Source organism: Sebastes umbrosus, chromosome 15 (genome assembly GCF_015220745.1).
Source record: "Sebastes umbrosus isolate fSebUmb1 chromosome 15, fSebUmb1.pri, whole genome shotgun sequence".
Taxonomy (NCBI): Eukaryota; Metazoa; Chordata; class Actinopteri; order Perciformes; family Sebastidae; genus Sebastes; species Sebastes umbrosus.
The window spans coordinates 12,641,561-12,665,693 of NC_051283.1; the positions used below are offsets into that span (position 1 = coordinate 12,641,561).

At 41.6% G+C, this 24,133-nt stretch overlaps 1 protein-coding gene across 1 annotated transcript in view; it reads left to right on the forward strand.

Moving 5' to 3' along the window:
• csmd2 (CUB and Sushi multiple domains 2) overlaps nucleotides 1-24,133 on the forward strand; it is a 286,853-nt gene that overhangs the window by 242,457 nt on the left and 20,263 nt on the right. The window contains exons 50-64 of the mRNA XM_037794153.1: nucleotides 980-1,168; nucleotides 3,257-3,442; nucleotides 3,626-3,820; nucleotides 4,077-4,250; nucleotides 4,376-4,549; nucleotides 5,202-5,375; nucleotides 9,146-9,334; nucleotides 9,904-10,077; nucleotides 11,293-11,475; nucleotides 16,254-16,430; nucleotides 18,359-18,538; nucleotides 18,747-18,920; nucleotides 19,116-19,289; nucleotides 22,274-22,347; nucleotides 24,007-24,118. Coding sequence (XP_037650081.1) covers nucleotides 980-1,168; nucleotides 3,257-3,442; nucleotides 3,626-3,820; nucleotides 4,077-4,250; nucleotides 4,376-4,549; nucleotides 5,202-5,375; nucleotides 9,146-9,334; nucleotides 9,904-10,077; nucleotides 11,293-11,475; nucleotides 16,254-16,430; nucleotides 18,359-18,538; nucleotides 18,747-18,920; nucleotides 19,116-19,289; nucleotides 22,274-22,347; nucleotides 24,007-24,118 — 2,529 coding nt within the window. The remainder of the gene's footprint in view (nucleotides 1-979; nucleotides 1,169-3,256; nucleotides 3,443-3,625; nucleotides 3,821-4,076; nucleotides 4,251-4,375; nucleotides 4,550-5,201; nucleotides 5,376-9,145; nucleotides 9,335-9,903; nucleotides 10,078-11,292; nucleotides 11,476-16,253; nucleotides 16,431-18,358; nucleotides 18,539-18,746; nucleotides 18,921-19,115; nucleotides 19,290-22,273; nucleotides 22,348-24,006; nucleotides 24,119-24,133) is intronic.

Here is a 24,133-nt window from a genome sequence, read left to right on the forward strand (position 1 = left end):
CGGCTCCTAAAGAGGTTAGAGATGCTGCGATAGCGTCAGTTATATCAGAACTGGAGAGTATTTCTTCATTGAAAGAAGAGCAAAGAACGGCACTGAAGGCCGTCTTGATGGAAAATATGTTTTAGCTCTTCTTCCCACTGGCTTTGGCAAGAGTTTGATTGACAGATGGTTCATCCAATCACCTGCCAAGTAGTTTTTTTTTTAAGTCCTTGCCCTTTTCCAAACAGTTTCCAATGTCAAACAAACCATCTGGCAGATCAGGTTAATGTACCGTTGCATCACAATATTCGATATTTAAACATTTAAATTGTGATGCAACAGTATTGGCAGTTCCTGGGAGTTCACTGTGTTGCCTAGAAATTCCTGTGAACAGTCGTTAACCTGCAATTTACAGTGACGCTTACTGACGAAAATCCCACTTTTCATCCATCCAGTGTTTTATTAAATGTTTCCACAATGTGTGTTCTTATTTATTCTCTAGTAGATGTGTAGTGATGTCATATTATGCACTGTATGCAATTCATGGACCTGTTGCTGGCACTATTTGGAATGATTATGGACATGATTATCGCTGCCACCAATTTAGTCAACAAACAAAAACAGATACTTTGCTCCTGTTATTATGTATCCATCACTTTTATGATCCTCCTACGCTGCCGCTGACAAACTCCTGTTTTGCTTTGCAGAACATTAGTTTCCTTTAATCAATTTGCCTTTCTCTCTAGTCTGCAGTTTTCGCCTTAAAGAGATTGCATTGTAACGCTTGTATTAATGCATATCCTCCTTTACCACGCCAGGCGTGGAAGACGGATGCAAAAGAGATCCGGGGCTCTGTGCTATTGAAGGCGCATTAATCCTTCACCTCCTCAACAAAAACTCGCATCATCTTGCATCATTATTGGGTTTTTATGGTTGTCGCACTCAATTTTATTGGCATGTATATTTATATCTTTACCTATGTCTTCTAATTTTTTCACAGCGGCCTACTGCAGCCCTCCAAGTAACCCAGTAAATGGCACAGTGCACACTCTGACGGGCACTAAGCTGGGCAGCACCCTGCGTTTCAGCTGTGACCAGGGCTTCCGGCTTATTGGTCAGAGCAGCGCCACCTGCACCCGGACTCCACAGGGGATCTACCAGTGGAATGCACCAGTGCCACTTTGCCAAGGTGAGGGCCCGATCATAGCAGCAGGTCATGAGGAAGGAAGAGAAGGTTGGAAGTTGTTAGGAAAACCAGATACTGGAAATAAACTAGTTATTTTTCTTAATTAAAGTGAGACAAATCTACATAAAATTAGCCTAACCTATTTAGTTCAGTTAAAACAAACTCTGCTCCGTTTTCCCGGTTACTATGGTTACTTTCGGCTGGTGTGGAAGCTATCAATCGAACCCTGGTGCAGACCAAACAGCCAAACTGAGTTGAAAAGTTGGTCTCGGTCCGCTTCCAATTGGACTCTGGCGAGGTTTGTTTGTGGTGTGAAAGCAAAACGAACCAACCACAGAATTTTATGATAGCAGATATGTGATTTTAGCATGATTTCAAAAGCTAAACTACTAATAAATCCATCTGCTGATCATGAAATCTGTGCAGGAAGCGAACTTATTGATCTATATTTAAGGTCATATGTATATAAGCACATCAGCGCGGGTATTTTCCTTGGTTAATAGGTCAAAAGCTGTTAAAATTGCTGTGCTTGTATCCGACGCCATGTGCTTTGTCAGTTCATTAACTCCATTAAAAAGTGTGTGACAGCGATCCCACAGTAATACGCCTCAGGCGCGTGTCCGTGCGCTCCCCAACGTTCGCACCAGTCATCCGGGAGCGTGCAAAGGGGCTTTTGTACAGTCCTGTCTCAACTATTATTCATCATAACATGCGGTCAATTTGCAGTCTAATAATACTAATAATGCTTATAATCAGTTATTAATTAAAGAACATAAATATACACATCAGAAGCATTAAAGTGCTGCATAAACTTCTGTCAGTCACCAGAATTTGATTCCCCCCCGAGGATGCAGGATGACAATCAGTAAGTTACCTGTCAGTCCGTATAACTTCATGTTTAGTCCTCTTGGTTTGTTTGTAAAAAGTCAGCGTGAACAAGAACCGGACCAAAACTAAAATGCAACAATCTATCATTTTCTCCCTTGGTCCATACCAAATGAACTGAACTACAGCTGTGTAAGCACCCTAAGTTACATTTTGTCAATATTATCATCATGACTGAGCTCATTCAGCATTTAGACCCACTTCTCAAAAGTAACCTGAAAAACTGTGCAGAGAAAAATAAGATCCGTTGCCTAACTAACTGGCGTGCAGAGTTAAAGAATGCCTTTTTGTAGCAAAATGTATTTTGTAAGTTCAGTCGTTCTGATTCAAGTTGATTGTAAAAAACTATCACTGAATCCATTTGCTTTGGATCAAAGTGTGATTTCGGCTGACAGCGTGCCATCACCAACAGCCTCTCAGCCTTAGGCGCGCTTCAAGGAAGCTCACTTCACCATTCCTTCAAATGGCTTTGAAGATAACATTGCATCAGATTAATGATATTTGGTTTACCTGAGCTCAATTGTTTGATATGTCAGTCTAATGGGTTATAGTCACAGTTGTATGCTTGTCACTGTGCTCATTTTTTTTCTGTGATGGAATGAACAACAGCAATTACCTACTCCCAACTGAGACTGACACAAAAAATTAAAGTGAAAAGTATAAATAAAGCCATAGCTATCTAGGCTATTGGAGACTTTCATTTAAAGGTGCTTTAAAAAAAAATGTTATTTTAGATTTAACAAGGCTGTGATGCTTTAGGACTGTCTTTATTGATTTCCAATTTCAGTAAATTATCCATTTGTTTGTGTCCAGATTTCCTTTATATTTCATCACAAAAACATAAACTCTTAAAAGCTTTCTACTTCAAGAGTTTAGTTTCCATCCAGAGTTATTAATAGTAGCAGCTTGAAGTGAAAACCGAGAGCAGCAGGGCAGCCATTTAGTGCCTGGTCAAGTCTGTACCAGGTGTAATCTCCGCATGAATTGCACATGCTCTCTCTAGACTTGATTGTTTACTATTGTGCAGATGGCAGCCCGAGCTAATGTTTACGACACATCAGTGCCGGCTCTGGGAGTCTGTTTGTACAGGAAGCCTATTGTGAGCTAGACACTCTGCATACAAAGATGGTTTGCTATACCTGTGCTTTCATTCTACCAAACCACATTTTTTCTCACCTTCCCGCCGCATCCCTCGTTCCCTTCTAGTCATGTCGTGTGGGATGCCGGTGCCTCCAGTTAATGGCAGTATTGTGGGCCAGGACTTCTCTCTAGGAGCCAGGGCCACGTACCAGTGTAATCCCGGATTTCGTCTTGCCGGGCCTGTCACCACCTCAGTGGCCTGTCAGGAATCTGGGAGGTGGAGCCCCATCGAGGCGCCGCCAAGATGTATTCGTGAGTATTTCTGTTACTGTCAGTTTATTCAGTATTATCAACAGAACAAACTCTTAGACTTGGGCAAATTTAAAGTTTTATCAACTATGTAACCTACAATGAGTTCCAAATATTCCTGACAGGTAACGAGTACCAAACACAAATACATTTTTGAGTTTGTTTGTTTATCTTCTGACCTTTCAGCGGTGACCTGCCCTGACATTGGCCACTCTGCTGTGGAGCATGGGAGATGGAGGCTGATCTACGGTACTCAAAACCAATACGATGCTATAATGATGCTCATATGTGATCCTGGATATTACTACCGAGGTCAAAGGGTCATTCGCTGTCAGGCAAACAGCACCTGGAACTACCCGGATCCACGGCCAGTCTGCGATAGTAAGTGTAAACTGCTGTTTTCAGATAAAAACAACCTCTGTCAGAAAAGTGTAATTTGTCAAGCATGAAAAATAATTGCAGCCAATGTATGGTATTAAGAAAAGAACATAACTAAACAGGCACACGTCTTGTAACCAAAACAAAGTGAATGAAAGCCAAACAAAACCGTTTCCCAAACCAAAACAAATTGGTATTATTGTTGATCATATTTTGACCAGATGGGGTTGTAACTCATGATATTGTTTTCTCATTTCAGTCATCTCCTGCGGGGACCTTGGGACGCCACCAAATGGCAACAAGATTGGAACCCTGACTGTGTACGGAGCCACTGCCATTTTCTCCTGCAACACAGGATACACCTTGGTGGGCTCTCGGGTACGAGAGTGTATGTCCAACGGGCTTTGGAGTGGAACACAGGTCCAGTGTCTAGGTGAGACCTCCAGCCCCCTAAAAATGATTATAACTTCATAAAGGCTTCCAATTTGCTTCAAAAGTCATCCAAAAAACCCATGTCTGACTCTGACCTTGACTCTTTTCTTCTTCATTCATCCATAGCTGGCCATTGTGGCACCCCGGAGCCCATCGTGAATGGACAGATCAATGGGGAGAATTATAACTATCGAGGCAGCGTTGTGTACCAGTGCAACCCAGGATTTCGTCTCATCGGGGTGTCGGTGCGAATCTGTGAACAGGATCACCGCTGGTCAGGACGCACGCCTGTCTGTGTCCGTAAGTACCAACAGAGAACAGTTAGTTATTAGTAAAGCTATGGATGGTAAAGTGTATGATTAAAGACAGAGTAAGGATTCAGGTTGACATTTTATACTCAGAACACAGGTAAGATAGCAAGCTAAGAAAAACAAATAAATCTCAGAATAACAATGTTGCCAACTGTTTCTCAGCTTGATAGTGTTGCTGATCAATGATTTGTAATAACTGCAGACATGTATTACCTCCGGATGGTCTTTGTTATTGTTGTTGTGATATTACCTTTTCTAATCCAGGCCTTGATTATTCAGGTATTTGATATAAGAGCTTTAGATTTCATTGAACTGCTCTGCAAATGTGCAACTAGAGCTGCCCCCCTCTTAGTCTTATAGTCGACTAAGATTTCTTTAGTCGATTAGTTGTTTTTTATGCTTTTTTCACGCTGAAGGACTTATTTCCAATAAACTTAGGAGCACATCTCTGATAAACACAAGATTTAAAGTGGTGCTTTTGTGTGATTCTTTGTGGAGAAACTCAGTTTTACAGATCTGTCGATTAAATCAATTAATCAGTTAGTCGACAAAATCGTACGCCTGTTAGTCGACTAAGAATTTCTTTTGTCAAGGAACGCCATATGTGTAACCATGCTTTTTTTTTTTTCCGCCTTTCCCAGCCATCACATGTGGTCACCCTGGTAACCCTACCTTCGGTATGACCCAAGGAACCCAGTTCAACTTAAACGATGTCGTGCGCTTTGTCTGCAACACCGGATATGTTCTGCAGGGGGCTGTGAAATCTAGCTGCCAGGCCAACGGGCAGTGGAGCAACGCCCTCCCCAGGTGTAAAAGTAAGTGTCAAGGAGATGCCCAAGCTTATCAGTCAATGCATCGGTGTTTTTTTTTGGAGAACCTCATATACAAATGAATGGAAGGATTAAATGCAGAAAAGAAGAAAGAATAAAAAGCAGTAAAGAACCAGCACAGATGGAAGATATGTGCCTGATCCTGTCTTCTATTGGCTGTATAGTAGGCAGTTATGGTACGTGTCCACAGGGTCCATCCTTTCCACTCTCCCCATTCATTGTCTATGTCAGCAGCCGTGCAACGCATTGAGGTAGCGTAGCGGCGCGGTTCGAGAGACGGGGAGTCACGTTGGCCGCTCCTCATTTGCATGAAGTTGAAGTCTAGGCTACTTTATGCAAATCAGGGGCATCCGGCGCAACTTGCCGTCTCTGGAAACTCCCGAGAAACTCATTTGATCTCAAATAAAGACAGATTCAGCAACTGCGTGGCTTATTTCTAGCATAACATTTTTCAGAAACACATTTCGGTAAACTATTTTTGTAATATAAGAGAAAAAAAGTTTCCAAACAAGCCACCATTTTAGTTCCAGTTTGAGAGCCGGGAGCAGCAGCCCACGAGGGAAAGCGTTTGTTCAATCCGGTGCCTAGTGTCTAGGGTCTAGTGGCAGCCCATCAAGCGTCCAGTGCTGGGAAGCGATCACTCGCATCCAAATACATCCCTCTGGAGACATAAATTATTTTTAAAAAGCAATGTTTGTGCAATTTGAGTCATGTGAGCAAACAAATAACTAATATGAGAGAACAATTTATTATATTATTTTCTCCTGACACCTCCGTAATTCTAAAATCTGTATGTGCATACATCTTTTAATATACAAGAACGAGTAAAATGTTTAAATGCATTATCACAGCACAGCCACATAAGCAATTTATAGGCATAGCCATAGTACTTCTCACGTTGGTTGGTTGCATTTGGTAAGTTGTTTGATATGTATCATGACGAGGACAAAATGTGCTAATTTCCACGTGCTTGCTTGTATGGTTCTGTGTTTTCATCCATCTGTGTAGGTATAGGTATTAAATTACCTATTGTATTGTGCAAGGTCATACGTTCTGTGACCGAAGATGACTCCAATCATAGAGAGAGCAGAGATGAAGCGCCCCGGAGGGAGAGAGAGTTTAAACGACACATATTAGGGGAAATTGAAATGAAAAGCCAAAGAGAAGCCTGGATTATTTAATTACCACGGTCTCAACCACTTGGTCCGTGGAGGTTCCGGATAATATTTACATGTGATGTTATTTCCTCTTACCCTAGCCAGCTACGTCTGATGCACCCTAAGGCTCACCTGTCGATCAGGGCAACAAACCTGGTTAATAACCATGCAGACAGCCAAAAAACAATCACAAGATCCTTGAGCTTGTGTGAAGGACGGCAGCCTTTGGAGACCCGCATCCTGGCTTTTTGCTCAGCATAAGAAGTACCCTGCTCTGCTTTGAAGCGAGGACTTTTAATTTGGCAGTGTTTTTTTTTTTTTTTTTGCGACAAGCGATGTATCTCGGCACCCACGTCTGTCTCTAAGTCCCCGCTAACTGAGGGCTTTGTGACAGGCGCAGAAAGGGGCCGCTCGCAAGGTCGGGCCCTGAACGTGACAAGGCGGTGACAGAATCGGTGACGGATTGACTTATGAGTTTGTTTTAAATGAGGAGAAATGTTTTTTTTTAGACATGTATGAAGGGATGAGGAGGTCGCACGTCTCGCAGGGATCCTTCTTGCTAAAAAAAAAGAAGGGAGAAGTACATTTGGATGCTGCATGCATAAGCAGGCGAGATTTTACTCCCAGACGTACGCCTTAAATCTCTCCGCTCTAGTAGTGACATCATATTAGCATTGGCCTTGTTTCCATGCAGATTCTGACTCTGAGATGCATTTTGTGCAAGACTGTGTGGTGTGTGTTGGTGGTGTGGGCGTCTGTTTTGATGGCACATTATCCTCACTGTTGATGTGGAGACATAAGTAGCTTAGGGGTCTTTTTGTCAATCAGATTTATCACCTTAATTACAGCATTCTGGACATATTTGATGAGGCGCGCTCTCTCCTGTCTGCCATGTACTTCCTCCTCTGAGTCAGTGTTGGGATGAAACCCCTTCATCCATCTCACCTTAGCTAAGCCGAACCATCGGCTTTTTCTTTTTAGAGGGGGATATAATAGCGTATAGATGAAGAAGGCAGGAAAAAAAAGGTAAGGGTGAGGTAGGAGTCAGTCAGACAGACAAAGGTAATGATTTCCACGCTCCAGATTTTAACTACAAGAGTCTGTAGGCTCCATCAATAATGCAGGGAGCAGGAGAGAGCACCGCCGGCCCAGCCAGTCTCACTATCCCCCTCTAATCACCACCAATTTGAGTCACAGCAACAGAGCCACAACACCGCCTTCTTTTGGACTCGTGTGTGTTTATTTGTCTTTCAGCGATAAAAGACACAGGACAGCAAAAAAAAAAACACACTCTGACACACCACTTACAGGGCCGCTGCTTGGCGGGAGGCCAAGAGGAGGATAGGGTGACTGGGGTCTCCACTTCTGAGTGGAACAGAGATGAATTACCTCAGCCCCATCTTCCCCTCTCACTTTTATTCTTCTTTTCCTTTCATCCTTTTCGCTTCCTCTCTCCCCTGCCCACTGGGCCACACACACACAGAAAATGTACCGGGGAGGTCAGACGTTTTAGACGGCTGTTGGATCGCTTTTGAGCCAATGTTGCCCGAGCACATTTTATTCAAAGCCGAATTCCAAGCTTAGAAAGACTTCGTGCTGAAGCCGAACGCCGCTGCTTCAAATGCACTTTATTATGCGGTAAGTTGTAAATGATGGCACCATGGGTCAGCACTCTGCTGGAAGGAATACATTATAATAGGTATTTGGGGGGTGATTTAGCTGCGCTGGCCAAGTTGCGAGCATAAAAATGAGCAAGCTTTTAGGGCACATTAGCATACAATGGGTTCATTTTGGCTGTGGCAAAGGCACGCTCATGGGGCAAGACTGGCAAGGCAAACTGGGGCATAATGGCTGCGTGGATAGTGTTTTAGAAGCCATTAGAGTTTTGGCATCATAGTGCATACTTAGTTGTGGTCCACAGTATAGACTAGACAGCAACTGTTACTCAGACTTTGTTGAGGCATTGTAAGGTTTTGGTTTGTGTCTTGTATCTGAGACTCTCAAGATGGATTGGTGCTGGTGGGAGACGTAGTCTGACACTCTGTCGTGAATTTTAATACATTTATGCACCATCAGGGCCTCTTCCTCTCTAACTCTGTACAGCACCCCCCTCCTCTCGCTATCCCTCGCTCCTCACTCATCCCTCATTCTCCCCTTCCCTAACTCTCTCCATCTGGTGCTAAACTGACGTGGTGCCTCTTCTCCTGTGAGCTCCCCATCCATCACCATCTCTGCACCACGGCGGCCAGCAGGAGACTGGCTCTAATGAAGCAAATGTTTATTTCCAGAGTCTGCCTCCTACTTCATTTGGATTGGGGTGGATGGATGGATGCTGGATGGGTGGAAGTTGTAGATGAGGAAAGGAATGGACAGAGAGAGTAAAGGAGGATAAAAAAAAACTTGTAAAATGGGCATGTCCCCTGTGTGAGAGAGAAAAACCTCCCAACTCGTCTTTCTTGCCAGTAACACTTCACATATAATCGTCAAAGAACATTAAATTATCATTTCCAGGTTAGATAATTAGTTGAATTTAACCTAAAACTCTTACGTGTCTTTTTCTCTCTGACTCCTTTGCTCTCTTTTCCCCCCTTTCTCCAGTTGTGAACTGCACAGAGCCAGGTCATGTGGAGAACAGCATCAGGCAGGTACTGCCCAGCGGACCGCATCGCTACAGCTTCCAGACCACCGTGTCGTACCGCTGTAACCCTGGCTACTACCTGCTGGGCACCAGCTCCATCTCCTGTCAAGGGGACGGTACCTGGGACCGCTCCCTGCCCAAGTGCCTGTGTGAGTACCTCAGTGTGGGTGGTTGTAAGTGGCGCTGCATGGTTTCCAATTTTTTGTACATACCAAAGAAGAGGACGGTAAAACTGCATGAACTCTCACCCACCACTCCACCTGAGCACAATCATTATTTAAAGCTAATTTCCATAAAGAAGGAATCTGTTGGTTTCCTGTTTGAGACTTTATGTTAAACATCATTTTTGTGCCAAATTATCGCAACCAAATAGCATTAGTGATGATCAGTGACTTATTTTTTAAGATTAATCAATTGTTTAGTCTATGAAATGTCAAACAAATAGTGGTAAATGCCACAATCACAATCTCTCTGAGCCCAAGTTGAAGTCCTCAAATAACCAATGGTTCAAAATCCAGAGTTAAGACAAGGATACTATAAAACAAATAATTTTTAGGAGCTGGAAATGTTTAACATTTTACTGAAAGAATGACTAAAATGATTAATTGATTATCATAATTTTTTTGAGCCACTAAGTGATTCACAAGTGATTCACTTCTTGGAGTAGTTCCACTTGCTCATTGGTCTCTTTTCTCTCGTCTCTGCTCTGATTGGACAGTGGTGCTGTGTGACCGCCCCAGCATGCCTCCCTACGCCCAGATCTCCGGCGACCGTCGGACAGTGGGCTCAGTCATCCGCTACAGCTGCATCGGCCAGCGTACCGTCATCGGCAACACGACGCGGATGTGCCAGCTGGACGGCCAGTGGAGCGGCTCGCCGCCACACTGCTCCGGTACGGAAAACTACACCCAGATTGACTGTCTGACGGTTTGGAAAGATAAAACTGGAAATAACCCTATTTTGGGAAAGCTTTCAAACTCGATGATCGAGATCAACTTGAGCTAAAAGATTGGAACAAGCACATTCGATCTTTGATGTTAGAAACTATGTGCTGCTGCAGCCCCTTTTCATCATCCTCTTTCTAGCTCCCTGCTTCTAATACTTGATTAATTCAGATGTAATGTTACCACCCAGTCACAATGTCATTACGCCAGGCCAACAAATATAGTGTTCAGGTGGCAGCTGTTAGGTAATGAGCGGTAGGTGGAGCAAAGATGGATCCATAGGCCTCAAGGGCAAAGAGAGTGTCCCCTATAAAACAGTTTTAATCTGCTCATATATGACTGAGGAACAGAGACGCCCACACCTCAGCTAGGTTATGGAGCAGTATAAAGACCTCAGCCCCCATACTCTCTCATCCCATACAGCGATTCGCTTCAAAGCTCCTAGTATACTTAATACTGTACACATGAGAAAAGCCATGGGGGTGCCCACACATGCAGATGTGCATAGGCACTAATACAAACACATTCACAAAGATGTGACAGAAACGCACACAAACTCACAAGCCGACAATAAAACAGCAGGCTGACAGTTTAATGTCACATTTCATGACAATCATATATATTCCGAGGATTGCTGGTGTTCTCTCAACAGGCAATAAACACAACGTTTTTATACATTTTTCCCGACTTTCTTAGCTTCACACTATTGAGCTGATGTTGACCAGGGCCTTGTAAAATGAGCAGAGAGAGCAGCACACAGCGGTACTAAACGGTTTGTGATCGTTTTAAATGGAGGACGTGGAATTATGAAGCAAGGTGCAATATATATATATATATATGTTGGGTCAGTGGAATGAAAAATCACGTCGTATTGCACATTTTCTGCATGTTGAACAAATAGATATAATGAAACTTAATGTATTTGGGAGGCTAGCCACTCTGTAGGGAGGTAGGGGAATGTTGTTTTCCTGTTGGATGGCAGTCAGGTGGGAGGGAGGGGTCTTATTATTATTATTATTATTATGATTCTTATTATTATTGTGTTTTAATATGAAAACATCACTCATGTAGAGAGTGCATTTCTAATCTGTGTCTCCACATGAGTGCTTTTAATTTTTTTTTCGCTACATTTGTCACAGATTATTTATTTTTTTTCTCTCAAGGCGAGTCTGCCGGGCTGTGCGGAGATCCAGGCATTCCTGTGCACGGTATCCGTCTGGGAGAAGAGTTTTCAGTGAGCAGCGTTGTCCGCTTTAGCTGTGAGCCCGGCTACACGCTGAAGGGTTCTCCAGAGAGGAGTTGCCTGACCAATGGGACCTGGGTCGGCACCCAACCTGAGTGTCATGGTAAGGAATGCATGCATGTGTTTACTGTGTGTGCTTTTTTTCTTTCATCTCTGGTAAACATTAGGCTGGTAGAAGGGGGATGGTGGATCCCAGTTTCAGAATCAGGATCACACTGCATAGAAAGTTTTATGCCAACGCCTAACACGGATGGGAGTTCTGCCTGTAATCTGCATGTGTTAGACAACATATTCTGTGGTGGTAGCTGTGGGAATATCCAGTCCAGCTATCCAGTCTTGCAAAATCGCAAAGTCTTACCAAGTATATTTGTCTAATTACTAGTTAAAATACCTCATAACACTTCATATAAGACACAATCAACACACAAGTAACATTCCGGTGAGATAGAGAGATTTGTCTTTAGGCAATGCATCTTGAATATCTGAAGTGACAAAATACTACTTTTGAGCATCACAGGCTTATTATGACGCACAATACTTCCTAATACTAGTGAAATATAGCTCAAAATGAGTTTTCCCAGATAATATCAAGACCTATTTTTATCTTTAAATGCCTAAAAAGCATGTATATTTCAAGAAATCTTACCAAGTGAATTTTCACTTGTTACATTTGGCAGTTTCTTTTATTTATTACAAGCAAAAACAACTTCATTGTTTTTTTGAATTGGCCTTTTTTTTCCCAGAGGTATGTTCTCAGTGGTTGTTGTACTCCACAAAGCCTGTACCTTGTCAGCAATTGTGTTTATGATTTTTATAGTACAAATCTAAAGATTTCTCCCCCAGCGGAATAAGTGTATGTTAGGGTCGGGTGAGGTGAGGGTAAGATAATATCAATAGGCAGATCGGTGCGGTAGCCACCAATTTGTGACGAAGAGAAAGCCTGAGCTTGAAGGTGAACTTCTCAATTTAGCAGTTGATTTAAGTTCCAACTCTGCCCCCTGAGGCTATTAGGGATGCCACGATGAGGACATTTCCCCACTGGTTAATAAACTTGTGACAACGGCGGTGTGAGAAAAGATGACACTCATTATCCGTAAAGCACTTGCTTTGATCTTTAACATTGGAAGTCTGTATGTCTGGCCTCTCCGGACAAGCTTTCGCTGCGGGGCTGCAGGTTTCCACCTGGCACCGCTGCGCCGTGCACACCGGCTGTGACCGCTCCGTCCCCCGCACAGCTTCATACCAAAAGTTTACATATTGCCTCATTAACGTTATCAGGTTCCCTATAAAGCATTGAGTTTAAATTTGAAATATTGCCAAATAGGCACTTTTGCTTTTCGCTTTGACACCAAATCCTCTGCCATCGTCTGTCAACTCCTGTGATAAGTGTGTGAAATCTGACTCCTGCAACTCTGCGCTGGGACTCCGTTCAAAGCAAACACTTTCAGTTTCAGCTTATAATTGTAGTGTCCATCATTCGACTATGTATTGATGACACGCTTAGTATTTTACAAATTTGGTTATGTGGGCGCTGATGCGCGAAATGAACTAAATGGGTTTTATTTCTATTAAAAAAACAAAACAAAAAAAACGTCGGTGAGCAAGTAATGTAACCGGTGCATGCCCGATAACCATGCAACACTGGTAACACCGACTACCGCAGCAAGCCTAGTGGCTACGAGCTTTTTGACTTTAGGGACAGGGTGAGCAGCTTGGATATCATGGAAGAGCCGCTTCTTTGCGTTGAAAGCAACCAGTCGAGGTTGTTCAAGAATCTGATCAGGACGCCTATGTACTGTAAAAGTATTCTGGACACGTCCAACTGGAGGCCTCGGAGCAGACCCAGAAGGCTATGGAGGGATTACATATCCCATCTGGCCTGTGAACGCCTTGGGATTCCTTATGAGGAGCTGGAGGACATCGCTGGGGAGAGTCATGTGTGGGCTACAGATTAAATTGCCAGCACTGCAACCCAAATCCTGCATAACTGGTGGAAAATGAATGGATGGATGGTTCGACAGACTTCTTAGGAGCAGTAATGAATGAGCACAAAATCTGACCATCTAGTAACACATAAAACAGGCCAGCTGTCGAGTTATGATTGTGCAGTAACTGAAGGTGAACTTAATGTTCACTGATGCATTATGGACATGAATAAGACATCTACATTTTCAGTAACTTGTATTTCTTTCAAGCAGTCTTTTCTTTTGTGCATCGTTTTTTTATTCCCTTTCTTATTCCTTTCCTAAAAGCTTTGTTTAATTACTCCCACTGCATTTGTTTTGAAAACCTTTTTATGCATATATTCTCGGGTCTAATAGACACCCAAATCTCTTTCCTCAATTGGAGTTAATTTTGGTCTTGAATGTTATACAATGTGGTTACTTTGATGAGTATTTATAAGTCATCATCTCCACATTTTGATGTCTAGCTGATCTCAACAAATCCCACCACTGAACTGCAATTTTAAGCTATAGATTGTAGATCTATACTGTAGTCACTGATTGTGTAATTAGCTGCTGCCTTTGCAAATTGGATGAAAGGCACATCACAAATTTGCATGTGTTTTGTGTGTGTTTGCAAAAATGTAAAACCGTAATTGAGCAAGAGAGAATGGGGGGATGTAACAGAGAATGTTTTCTCTATTGATTAAACACCATAAGGCGTTTAATTTTTGTCCTTGTGCAACATCGCATCCAATCTGCTGCTGACACCTGAAAAACCAGCTTCTCTGATTGTGTGAGTGAGTGTGCGTCCAATCGATCTGACTCTTAAGGCCCCACACTATTCATTATAATTGCTGAGAAAGGACAAAGACATTAGACACTTCTTTTTCTACTGTCTGACACATCACATGCAGCATTAAGAGTAAAATATAAGGATAACCTCAAGAAGTGAACTTGTGCAAACACTTTAATTTGAAGTGTTAATTTAGCTTGACTTAAATTATTATCAAATCAGTTAATAGTATGTACGGTGTATTTGTGCTATTTGGGCAAGTCATAGTCAAGTCAGCACACTGCCACACTTGACAGCTGTTGTTGCCTGTTGGGCTTGAGTTTGACATGTTATGATTTCAGCATATTTTTATGCTAAATGTAGTACCTGTGAGGGTTTCTGGACAAAATTTGTCATTGTTTTGTGTTGTTAATTGATTTCCAATAGTAAATATGTACATACATTTGCATAAAGCAAGCATATTTGCCCTCTCCCATGTTGATAAGAGTATTAAATACTTGACAAATCTCCCTTTAAGGTACATTTTGAACAGATAAAAATGTAGGATTAATTTGGGATTAATCGTGATTAATCATGGACAACCATACGATTAATCGGGATTAGATATTTTGATCGATTGACAGCCCTAGTCTTTACTCCCAGCAACACTAAAATAATAAAACCATCCATAAACTTGTAGTTGCAGTTTCCATCATCAAGTTGGCAAGTTCCATCTACAGTTGTATTGTATTTCCTTTTCCTGCCCTTTTCTTCCTCTCCATGAACGCACATCCTTGTATATGGTGTGTTACTTCCAGAAGCTTCATCCTGTCGGCCAGGTTGTTTTCACATGTGTTCTTAATGCCCCCCCACACACATACACACACACACAAACCTCCACACATCACCACCCCCTCTCTACCTTCACTCGCTCTGTCTCACTCTCTCTCTGGTGTGTGGTATGCCCACTAGCCGAGGTTGCCCACCTGTTCTCGGCTGGCACAGACTTCAAGGGCCAGGCCACATCTGGTCATTACGGGAGGGCGAAGCCCGTGGGGCTCCGAAGGCCCGGGGCAAGCTGGAGACTGTAATGAACAGAACCAGCGCTGGCGGCCCGACAGACACCAAGGGAGTTTGTGAGCAAAGGATGTGTCCATCAAAGCAGAGTTACTTATGAAGTAGGACGCAGGGGAAGATGAGGGTGGTAGGGTGGGCGGATGAAGAACAGAGGGAAAGGAAATATGAAAACACATGAAGGGATATAAAAGGAATGGACTAGAAAACCAACCTACATTTTGTTTGGAATTTACAGGAAAAATTGTATTAAGATAGATATGAAGAACAAAATAAAAGGGTATTTTAAGAACAACCCCATCGCCTGAAAGTGCTTGTGAATGACACGTGTACGATAACTACGCCTTTCTTGCTTTTGGAGTGTCATTTGTACGCCAAGTAGTCTGTACTGACTGCAATGTAAACACATCCACATAAATATGCTACGCTTAGTTACTGACATAGAATAAAAAGTGAGAAAGACCGCTTATGGCGGGCGTGAGGGGAGGTGGATGGGTCCAACAAACACGGGGCTTTCAAACTCGAAAAGGGTGTTTTGTTGCGTGATGTACAAATGACATGCGAAAAGCCTAAAATGCATCATCATGACACGCGGCATGTCCTTGTTATGTTATGCTATTTATATGCCTTCCTGTGAGACAGGGTTGTTTAAGAAACTAAACATTCATGAGTCTGAGAAAATACAAAATATGTTCTATATTAGCAGTTGGTTGCCTTCTGGTGATCACTGACTAGAACTTATACAAGAGTTTAAACATTTCATTTACTACTACATCACTGGGTGCAAAAATCGAATTAGATTTATGTAGTTTGGTAGGTGGATAGGTTAAATAGAGAGATGATTGGATGGAAAAATGGAGTGAAATAAAAAAATGAGTAAGGACATCTATAAATCTCAAATTTTTCCAAAAATGCTTCGATGAAGCAAAGTGTGCAATAGTGACAACACTCGCCTCAACCCCCACCCTTCTCTCCAATCCACATCACACACACATAACTAACTTACACTTTCTCCTCCGGTCACTCAGGATTTAGTGTATAGATGAATATCACCTAATCCTTCTCTGCTGCCCTCTCTCTTGTTTTCAGTGATCTCCTGTGGAAACCCGGGAACTCCAAGGAATTCCCAGATCCTGATCCACGATGGCCTGACGTTTTCCAGATCCATCACTTACTCTTGCAGGGAGGGCTACTACTCTACCGGCCTGCTTACCCGACACTGCACTGTCAACGGGACCTGGACCGGCAACATGCCCGAGTGCTCCGGTAATTAACAGCTCTCACAGAGAAAGAGTGTATCTATGTATAGCGCCTATCTTTTGGTTCATATTTAAATTGAAATTCATGCTCCAGTTGAGGATGCTTTTCTGTTTCTGTTGGCTTATACACATTTCTGAGCTGTTTACCTGTCGGCCTCTCGTGTTTATTTGTACTTGAGCTGTAGTACCTGTACTCAAATGGCACAGACTCCTTTATCACAATGTCTCACAAAAGATACACATTTGCTGTACAGAGCCGAGAGACCCTGGCAAATAGAGGTCACTAAGAGAAGCAGTTTCTTCTGAATGGAGAGGATAAACCCTAAGCAGCACAATTATGGATCTCAGAACTCAGTAATCTATAGGAGTGAAAAGGTTCATGTTGACGCACTTCTGCAGAACAACTTTAGAGACGAAAGGACGTGTGAATAGGTTTGGTTGAAAGGTTTCTACTGATCGGTGGGATGCTAAAGGGATTCACCTGACAGAAGGGTGTAGAGGTAATCTTTAATGTCAATCAAATTTTCCTTCTTGGTATAGTTTCCTTCAGGAACACATTGACTTCTGATGTCTTGTGTTAAGATATTATGTCTCCTAATTGCAATTATATTATTTAACTTCAACATCAGTGTTTTGTGTGTTCATTTAAAATGTTTGAGAACGATTCTCCATAACAGGGGCAACTAGAAGTGTAAGTTTTGGTCTCCTGTCTCCATTTTAGCTGTAATCTGCTTACTGTAACTGCAATTAACAGACATTTGACACCTACAGTATCATGTGCCAAAGCAGTGGACGTTATTGTTGGCCAAATATTGTTATGCAAAGAGGAGAAATCATCTCACTGTATCTGAGCCCTGTAGGTATTGTTACTGGGTGCACAGTCCTAGATAGACATTGTGGCTCCAGGCGTCACACTCTTACCAGCCTGGTGGGAAATGTAAGTGCTTGCTCAGTCAAGGGGAGACACTACACCTCCAAAAAGGCTCTGCTTCCTCACCCTACTGGGAATTTTTGCAGCAATGTTGGTCATATGCATTTAATAATTCCTTTTTCGTCCCATGGCAACTTAGCGCGAAGTTGTCCTTCCGTGCCCTGGATTTTCCATCTTAGACATTTACAGCGGAGCCGAGCTATGATGCTGCTGAGTCACACAGTGGAATTCTCACTGTTGTTACTCAATCACACTGTTTCCCCCGCAGGATGTAAAAGTATAATCAAGGAGAAATGTGGTTCGTTTTGGAGCTTTGGGGAGCGACTGTAGAGGGATACCCATCACAAAATTTAGACTTTCTGCACCGTAAAAGCTCTAAACTGGAGATATTCAAAGTGCAAGCACAGTTCTTTCAGATAAAACACATTAAGTCACACTGTCAGTGATGGTGACCGACAACTAGTTGCATCAAACAAAAACTTTACTGTTCATGAAACTAAAAGCAACATTGATTTATTTTGTCATATCAGTCGTTAGTCACGTGACTCGATGGTATCATCCATCCTGTGAGTCACATGAGTCCCTAGTTAACGTTAACCATGACCGTTTCCTGACCCTAACTAAGTGTTTGTGTTGCCTAAACCTAACTTTTGAAAGGACACTATACATGTAACAAGCTTATATTGACACGCTGTCCATGACACGTCCAGAAGTAACGTAAGAGGGGTCCCCCGTGTGTCGGTCGGTTTACTTACTTGTGTGTCAAATTGATCTCCTGCTTCATCGGGTACAAGCAAATGTGAAACAAATGAAATCATCAGATAACATGGCTCCGACATGATGAAATAGCAAATTTTCCTTCTGATTTTTTTTTTCCTGTTTTATGAAAACAAATCTTTCTCTGCATCTCTGTCATTGTGTTCCACTACGTCTGTCTTTATTGTCGAATTGTTTTACCCATTGTCATTTCTTCTTACTTCTTTATCCCGCTTTTGTTTCTGCAGTAATCAACTGTGGTGACCCTGGAGTGCCAGCCAATGGTGTGAGGTTGGGCAATGATTTCATCTACAACCACACAGTCAGTTACCAGTGTTCTCCTGGTTTCACCATGGACGCAGACCGGGCCTCGACTCTTATCTGCACCAAGGACCGCACCTGGAACGGCACCAAACCTCTCTGTAAAGGTACAGTTGTATAGAATGATGCGAATGACAATACAGTGATGAGATAAAATCCAGAAGATAACATAGGATGCAGGAAAGGAAGGAGTGATCATGGAAGTGCTAGAGCTAATGAATATTACAGAAGAAGTCATTACACTAATAATCGCGTCATTCAAACCGATATGCAGAATTTATGAAGTCCTGCAATGCCCCTTTTGTCTCCTTGTAGCGATCTTATGTGGTCAACCACCCGTCATCCCTAATGGACAGGTTGTCGGTACGGAGTTCATCTGGGGCTCTAGCATCAGCTACTCCTGCAACCAAGGTTACCAGCTGTCCCTACCCACTGTGTTAACATGCCAGGGCAACGGCAACTGGAGTGGAGAGAAACCCCAGTGCTTCCGTAAGTGGCACCACACTGGGATGCCCAATTACATTACATGTTATTGATGTCTTTTGTGACGTTTCTTTCACCCAAGTATGTACAGTATGTCCTTGGTGTTAACATTTCACCCCCCTTTAGAAGATATTGTATTACAACCCAACATGGTTAGTAAGGTCACCTCACATATTCCCCTTGTTTCTCTTTGTCCTCCAGCTGTGTTCTGTGGAGACCCAGGGATGCCAGCCCAGGGAAGGAGGGAGGACCGAGGATTCACCTATCTGTCCTCTGTCTCCTTCTCCTGCTACCCTCCCCTAGTCCTGGTGGGCTCTACCAGGAGATATTGTCAGTATGATGGCACCTGGAGTGGCACACAACCCTCTTGCATAGGTAAGCTTCTTCCATTTATGGCGTAGTCTAAAACTTTGTATATGTTAGAATCAGGGGCGATTTTAGACTAGTTTTTAGGGGTGCTCAAACACACTGAAATTTCATCTCAGCTCCCCTAAAGTGAAGTTTCATACGAAACTAGAAATACCTAACGAATCCATTTGGTACCAACCATGTCATGCTAGTTTGTCGAGAAGGAGGCTAAAAAACACTCCATTGTCAGGCTAAATTTTGACGAGGGAAAACTGGCATGCCGGTTTTTTAAAGGGGGTCCCTTGATCTCTCACCTTAAGATATGTGAATGAAAATAGGCTCTATGTGTACCGATAAGTCTCCCCTTTACATACATGCCCATGTTATGCTGATCCCATACAGCTTTGGGCAAACAACATGCAGTTTTTTTGCATGCAGTACAAATGTGTTATTTTTGCCTATACTAAAAATGGTGTATTTTAATATTTTAACTGCAGGAAAATTCCCCAGAATGCAATAAATTAAGTGTTTGACCCCCCTATTCATATGTGTCCCCCCCCAAATATTGAAACAATATGTATGCCCTTGACTATAAACATGTCACATTCTCATTGGGGGCTGAGCGCCCCTAAAGGTCTGATCCTAGAATCGCCCCTGCAGGTTTGAATACAGTACTTGGTGTAATACTCAAAGCAGTGACACACTGGCAGGGAGGTGGTGGTTTTTGGCAACAGTGTGCATGGCCTGTGGCCTTGTTCTATAACCAGAGCACAGAACATTGAGAAAGACTCTATGTCTTTACTTTCATTTAATGCTATAACACTAGTATCTGTGTGAGAGAAGCCCCCCATTGACCAGCTCCCTTATGGTCTCCCTTCTCCTGATTGCCTTTTTTTGCAATCAAGGAGCAATGCGTGCAAAAACCATTTGACCCAGCTAGCAAGCCATATTGATCCTGTTCTTCCACTCTGATCTGTGCAAATTAATTAAACCAACCCAGCACATTTATTTCACCTATTTCAGAATAACCATGGATGTAGATATTATGTGGAAAACCCGTAGGTCTGGCAATGTAAGACTGCACCAAGGGTCCGTTTCACCAAATGTGCAACGTGCAACTCTCCTGTTTCCTGTTTAGATATTTAACTTATCAAAGTAAACTCCGCACTCGTGACCCATGAATGAGCACAAATTTAATCTGTAATTTGCGAGTGACAAACTTTCATGAAACGCGATGCTGCCTCTGTTTGTGACCTGCATGTAAGCCGTGCTTGCAAAACATTTTAATGAAACCGACCCCAGTATCAAGCTTCATACCTTTGTTTTGCCCCTGTGTCATCAGAAATATTGTTCGCCGCGGCAATAAATATCCCGAGCAATAAACTTCCGTAAACAAGGCAGAGTAATACCATTTGAGTTACAAGGTACAAATAAATGTGGATGCTGTAGTTAGGAGCACTCAAGGAAATCACACTGTGGTCAGAAACAAATTGCGGAATAAAATAAAATGTATTGTTCCAGCCCTTAGGTCCATTGTGGTATTTGAAGTGCTGTAAAATTTGCACACGGGCTCAACCCTTTGACCCTGTAAAGGTTAGTTTAAACATTAATTCATTATAGCCAAAAGTCACCATTAACTCCACTACCAGGGCATCATTTATCACCCACTTTGTTTAACCAATGTTGAAAAACCATAGTGCCTGGCATGTGGGAAAGGTTAAACTAAGATATAGTGAGATGTAATTAATTAGAATAAGAACCTGTGTTGTACATTTGCAGTGTGTAGCTACCGCTGATATTGCTTTACGTCATATCTTGCAATACCTTGCAAAGCTTCATACCTTCGCTGGACAGACTGGCCTCTTGTTGCATTTTGTTCAACTTATAGATTTCCATTTATTCCTTAACTTTTTTTTGCATTAAACTCAAAGGAGAAATGTTATTGTTCTCTCTGGCCTATAGCCCTGTGAACCAGTATATAATGAAGGTGGTAAGTCTGTGTAGTTTTGTAATGATTGGAGCTGAAGCTGAATGAAGCTTCCTTGCCTGTCCTTGTAGGCTGCAAAGAAAAAAATTACCCAGTGGGTTACTTTTAAGAGCAACAAATTTACAATTACCTTATGAGATGATCAATATAATGCATTTGTTTTAGTGAAAAAAATGATGTAAAGAAACACAGTCTTGCAAAATTGTGTTTCCTGATCTTTGTGTTCTCAGGACTTTTTTATGGTTCCTGTCCCAAATGTCCTTTTTGTGTATTCTGCACCCTCGGCATGGAATATGTTGACTTGAAAGACTTGAAACACAATGAATAAATCTTGTTAAATCTTTCAAATCCCAAATTAAAGAATTAGAGGCAGATTCTTTAAGATGACAGTTTACCTGATTAAGAAACTCACTTTTAAATTTCTCTTTTGAAATGTGAGCTCCCTCTGCTTGATTTAATTTCCTTTTTAATTTTTGTCTCTTTGTCTTTTGTGTTTTCTGTTTATAACGACTGTATGTGTTTTTTATTTATGCTTCTGCCTGTCTTTGCCCGGTCTCCCTTGAAAAAGAGATTCTTAATCTCAATGGAACATGTCCAGGTTAAATAAATACATTTAAACAAATGTTGTTAACTGATTAACACGGTGTGTGGATTGATGAGACCTGACAGTTTGGCCAGGAAGTAAAGGAGATTTTTAATCTCAATGAGGCTTTTCCTGGTTAAATGCATTTAAATAAGATGCTCTGAGCAGGGATAAAAAGTGTAATAAGATCACTGATAAAAGATTTTGTAGGATTTGTGTATGCGAGTGAGGTGTACGTCTGTGTGCATAGATGTCTGCATACAGTAATGTATGATCTTCACTCCTACAGTCACTATTTCACACCAGATATGTGAAAAATGTAATCCCCCATACAATGTCTCCGAGGTGATATATCTGTATGTCGTGGGTGGCGTATATTAGATGGGACCTGCTCCAACATGACAGTAGTTATCACAGGATTGCTGTGTTTGTGTGTTTCAGATCCCACTCACACTACCTGTGGGGACCCTGGCACTCCTCTGTTTGGAAATCAGAACAACAGCCAAGGCTACCAGGTGTGGATACGAAGTCACACAGGGAAATCATGTATTCATTGTATTGAATCTTGTAACCTTTCATTCAGGAAGGATATATATATATATATTTTTAAATCTATGTACTGCAATCTTCGGAGCCCCCCTAGACCCTAGGAGAACATTTGTATTAACTCATTCCCTCAAGTTAGTAACTCGTTCCCTCGAGTTACTTCATAGAGCACTTCGTCCAATCATTCCTGACTGTCCACACATTGCTGATGTACGGAGCCCCCCTAGATGATGTACTTCAGTAAAGTTGGAAAGACAATGACAGATTCAAACTTCCTGGATCAATAACTCATAACTAAAAGGTTGTTAAAACACAAACAACGGCTCTTTCTAACCGTAGTAAGGTAGACAACGAGCTACAACCTCATTTTAATCAACACATAGTAACACATAACGTTGGTCTCTATGCGACGAGTGGTCAGGGACCGTCTACAAAGTGCAATGCCAAAAAGATAAAAATATTCAATAACTTCAGTATTATACAGTGTAGTACCACCAAAATTACTTCAAACATCAATGGTCTCCTCATAGTTGTACTATAACACTTAGTTTGGAAAAATATGCTTTTGCATAATATTGGTGAATTTTTAATGGGAAAGATATTCAATAAGTTCACTTTTATAAAGTGTAGTGCCACCAAAATGTCTTAATTAGTTTAATAAGTATAATCAGGAAGAGACCATTGATGTGTGAAGTGATTTTGGTGGTACTACACTGCATAATACTGAAGTTATTGAAATATTTTTCCCATTAAAAATTCAAAATAATTATGCAAAATAATATTTTCTCCAAACTAAATGTTCTAGTACAACTATGAGGAGATCATTGATGTGTGAAGTGATTTTGGTGGTACTACACTGTATAATACTGAAGTTATTGAATATTTTTTCCATTCAAAATTCACCAAAATGATTGTATCTTACATGTTGCCACAGTGTGTACTTCAATAACCACCTCAATATTGATATTATGAGAAAGTAACATGATTCTTTACATAGTACAAAATATGACACAGTCAGTGGTCATCAGCATTATTTAGTTTCTGTGATCATTTATTATTAAGTAGGGCTGTAACCATTTTTTTTTAATTTTATTAAACAATTGATCTGTTAGTGTATGACATGGCAAAAAAGGATAGTGAAAAAATGCCCATCACAACCAAGATGATGTCTTAAAAAGTCTTGACTTCTTCGACCAAAAATCCCAAACCAAAAGATATTCCATTTACAATGAAATAGAAGTAAAGAATAAAATCCTACCAGACAATGTTTTCACTATTTTTCACCTGAAAACTGGTAGAAATGATTATTCGATTATCTTAATAGTTGCAGACATTTATTTTTCTGTATATCAACTAATTGACTAATTGTTTCAGCTATATACAGAGTTTAAGGAGGATGCCATCTGCTGTGTTGTTACGCAACCTCATAATGATACAATGATAGAAACTAAGTTAATATATATATTTTAATTTTAAATAACAAATATGAATCGCCCTTTTGGACTAACAAACCCAAAACATTTAATTTGAACAGTTTTAATATAAACTGGCTCTTCTTTGTACAGCATCTGCTTGCTGTTATGCACAATATCCTCATCCTCACATTCTCATTCTGTATCCTCTTACAGATCAGCAGCACTGTGTTCTTCAACTGTAGAAAGGGCTACTTACTTCAGGGCTCCATTTCTCGCACTTGTCTGCCCATCCTCACTTGGAGTGGTTTTCAACCTGAGTGCATTGGTAAGTACACAGTCT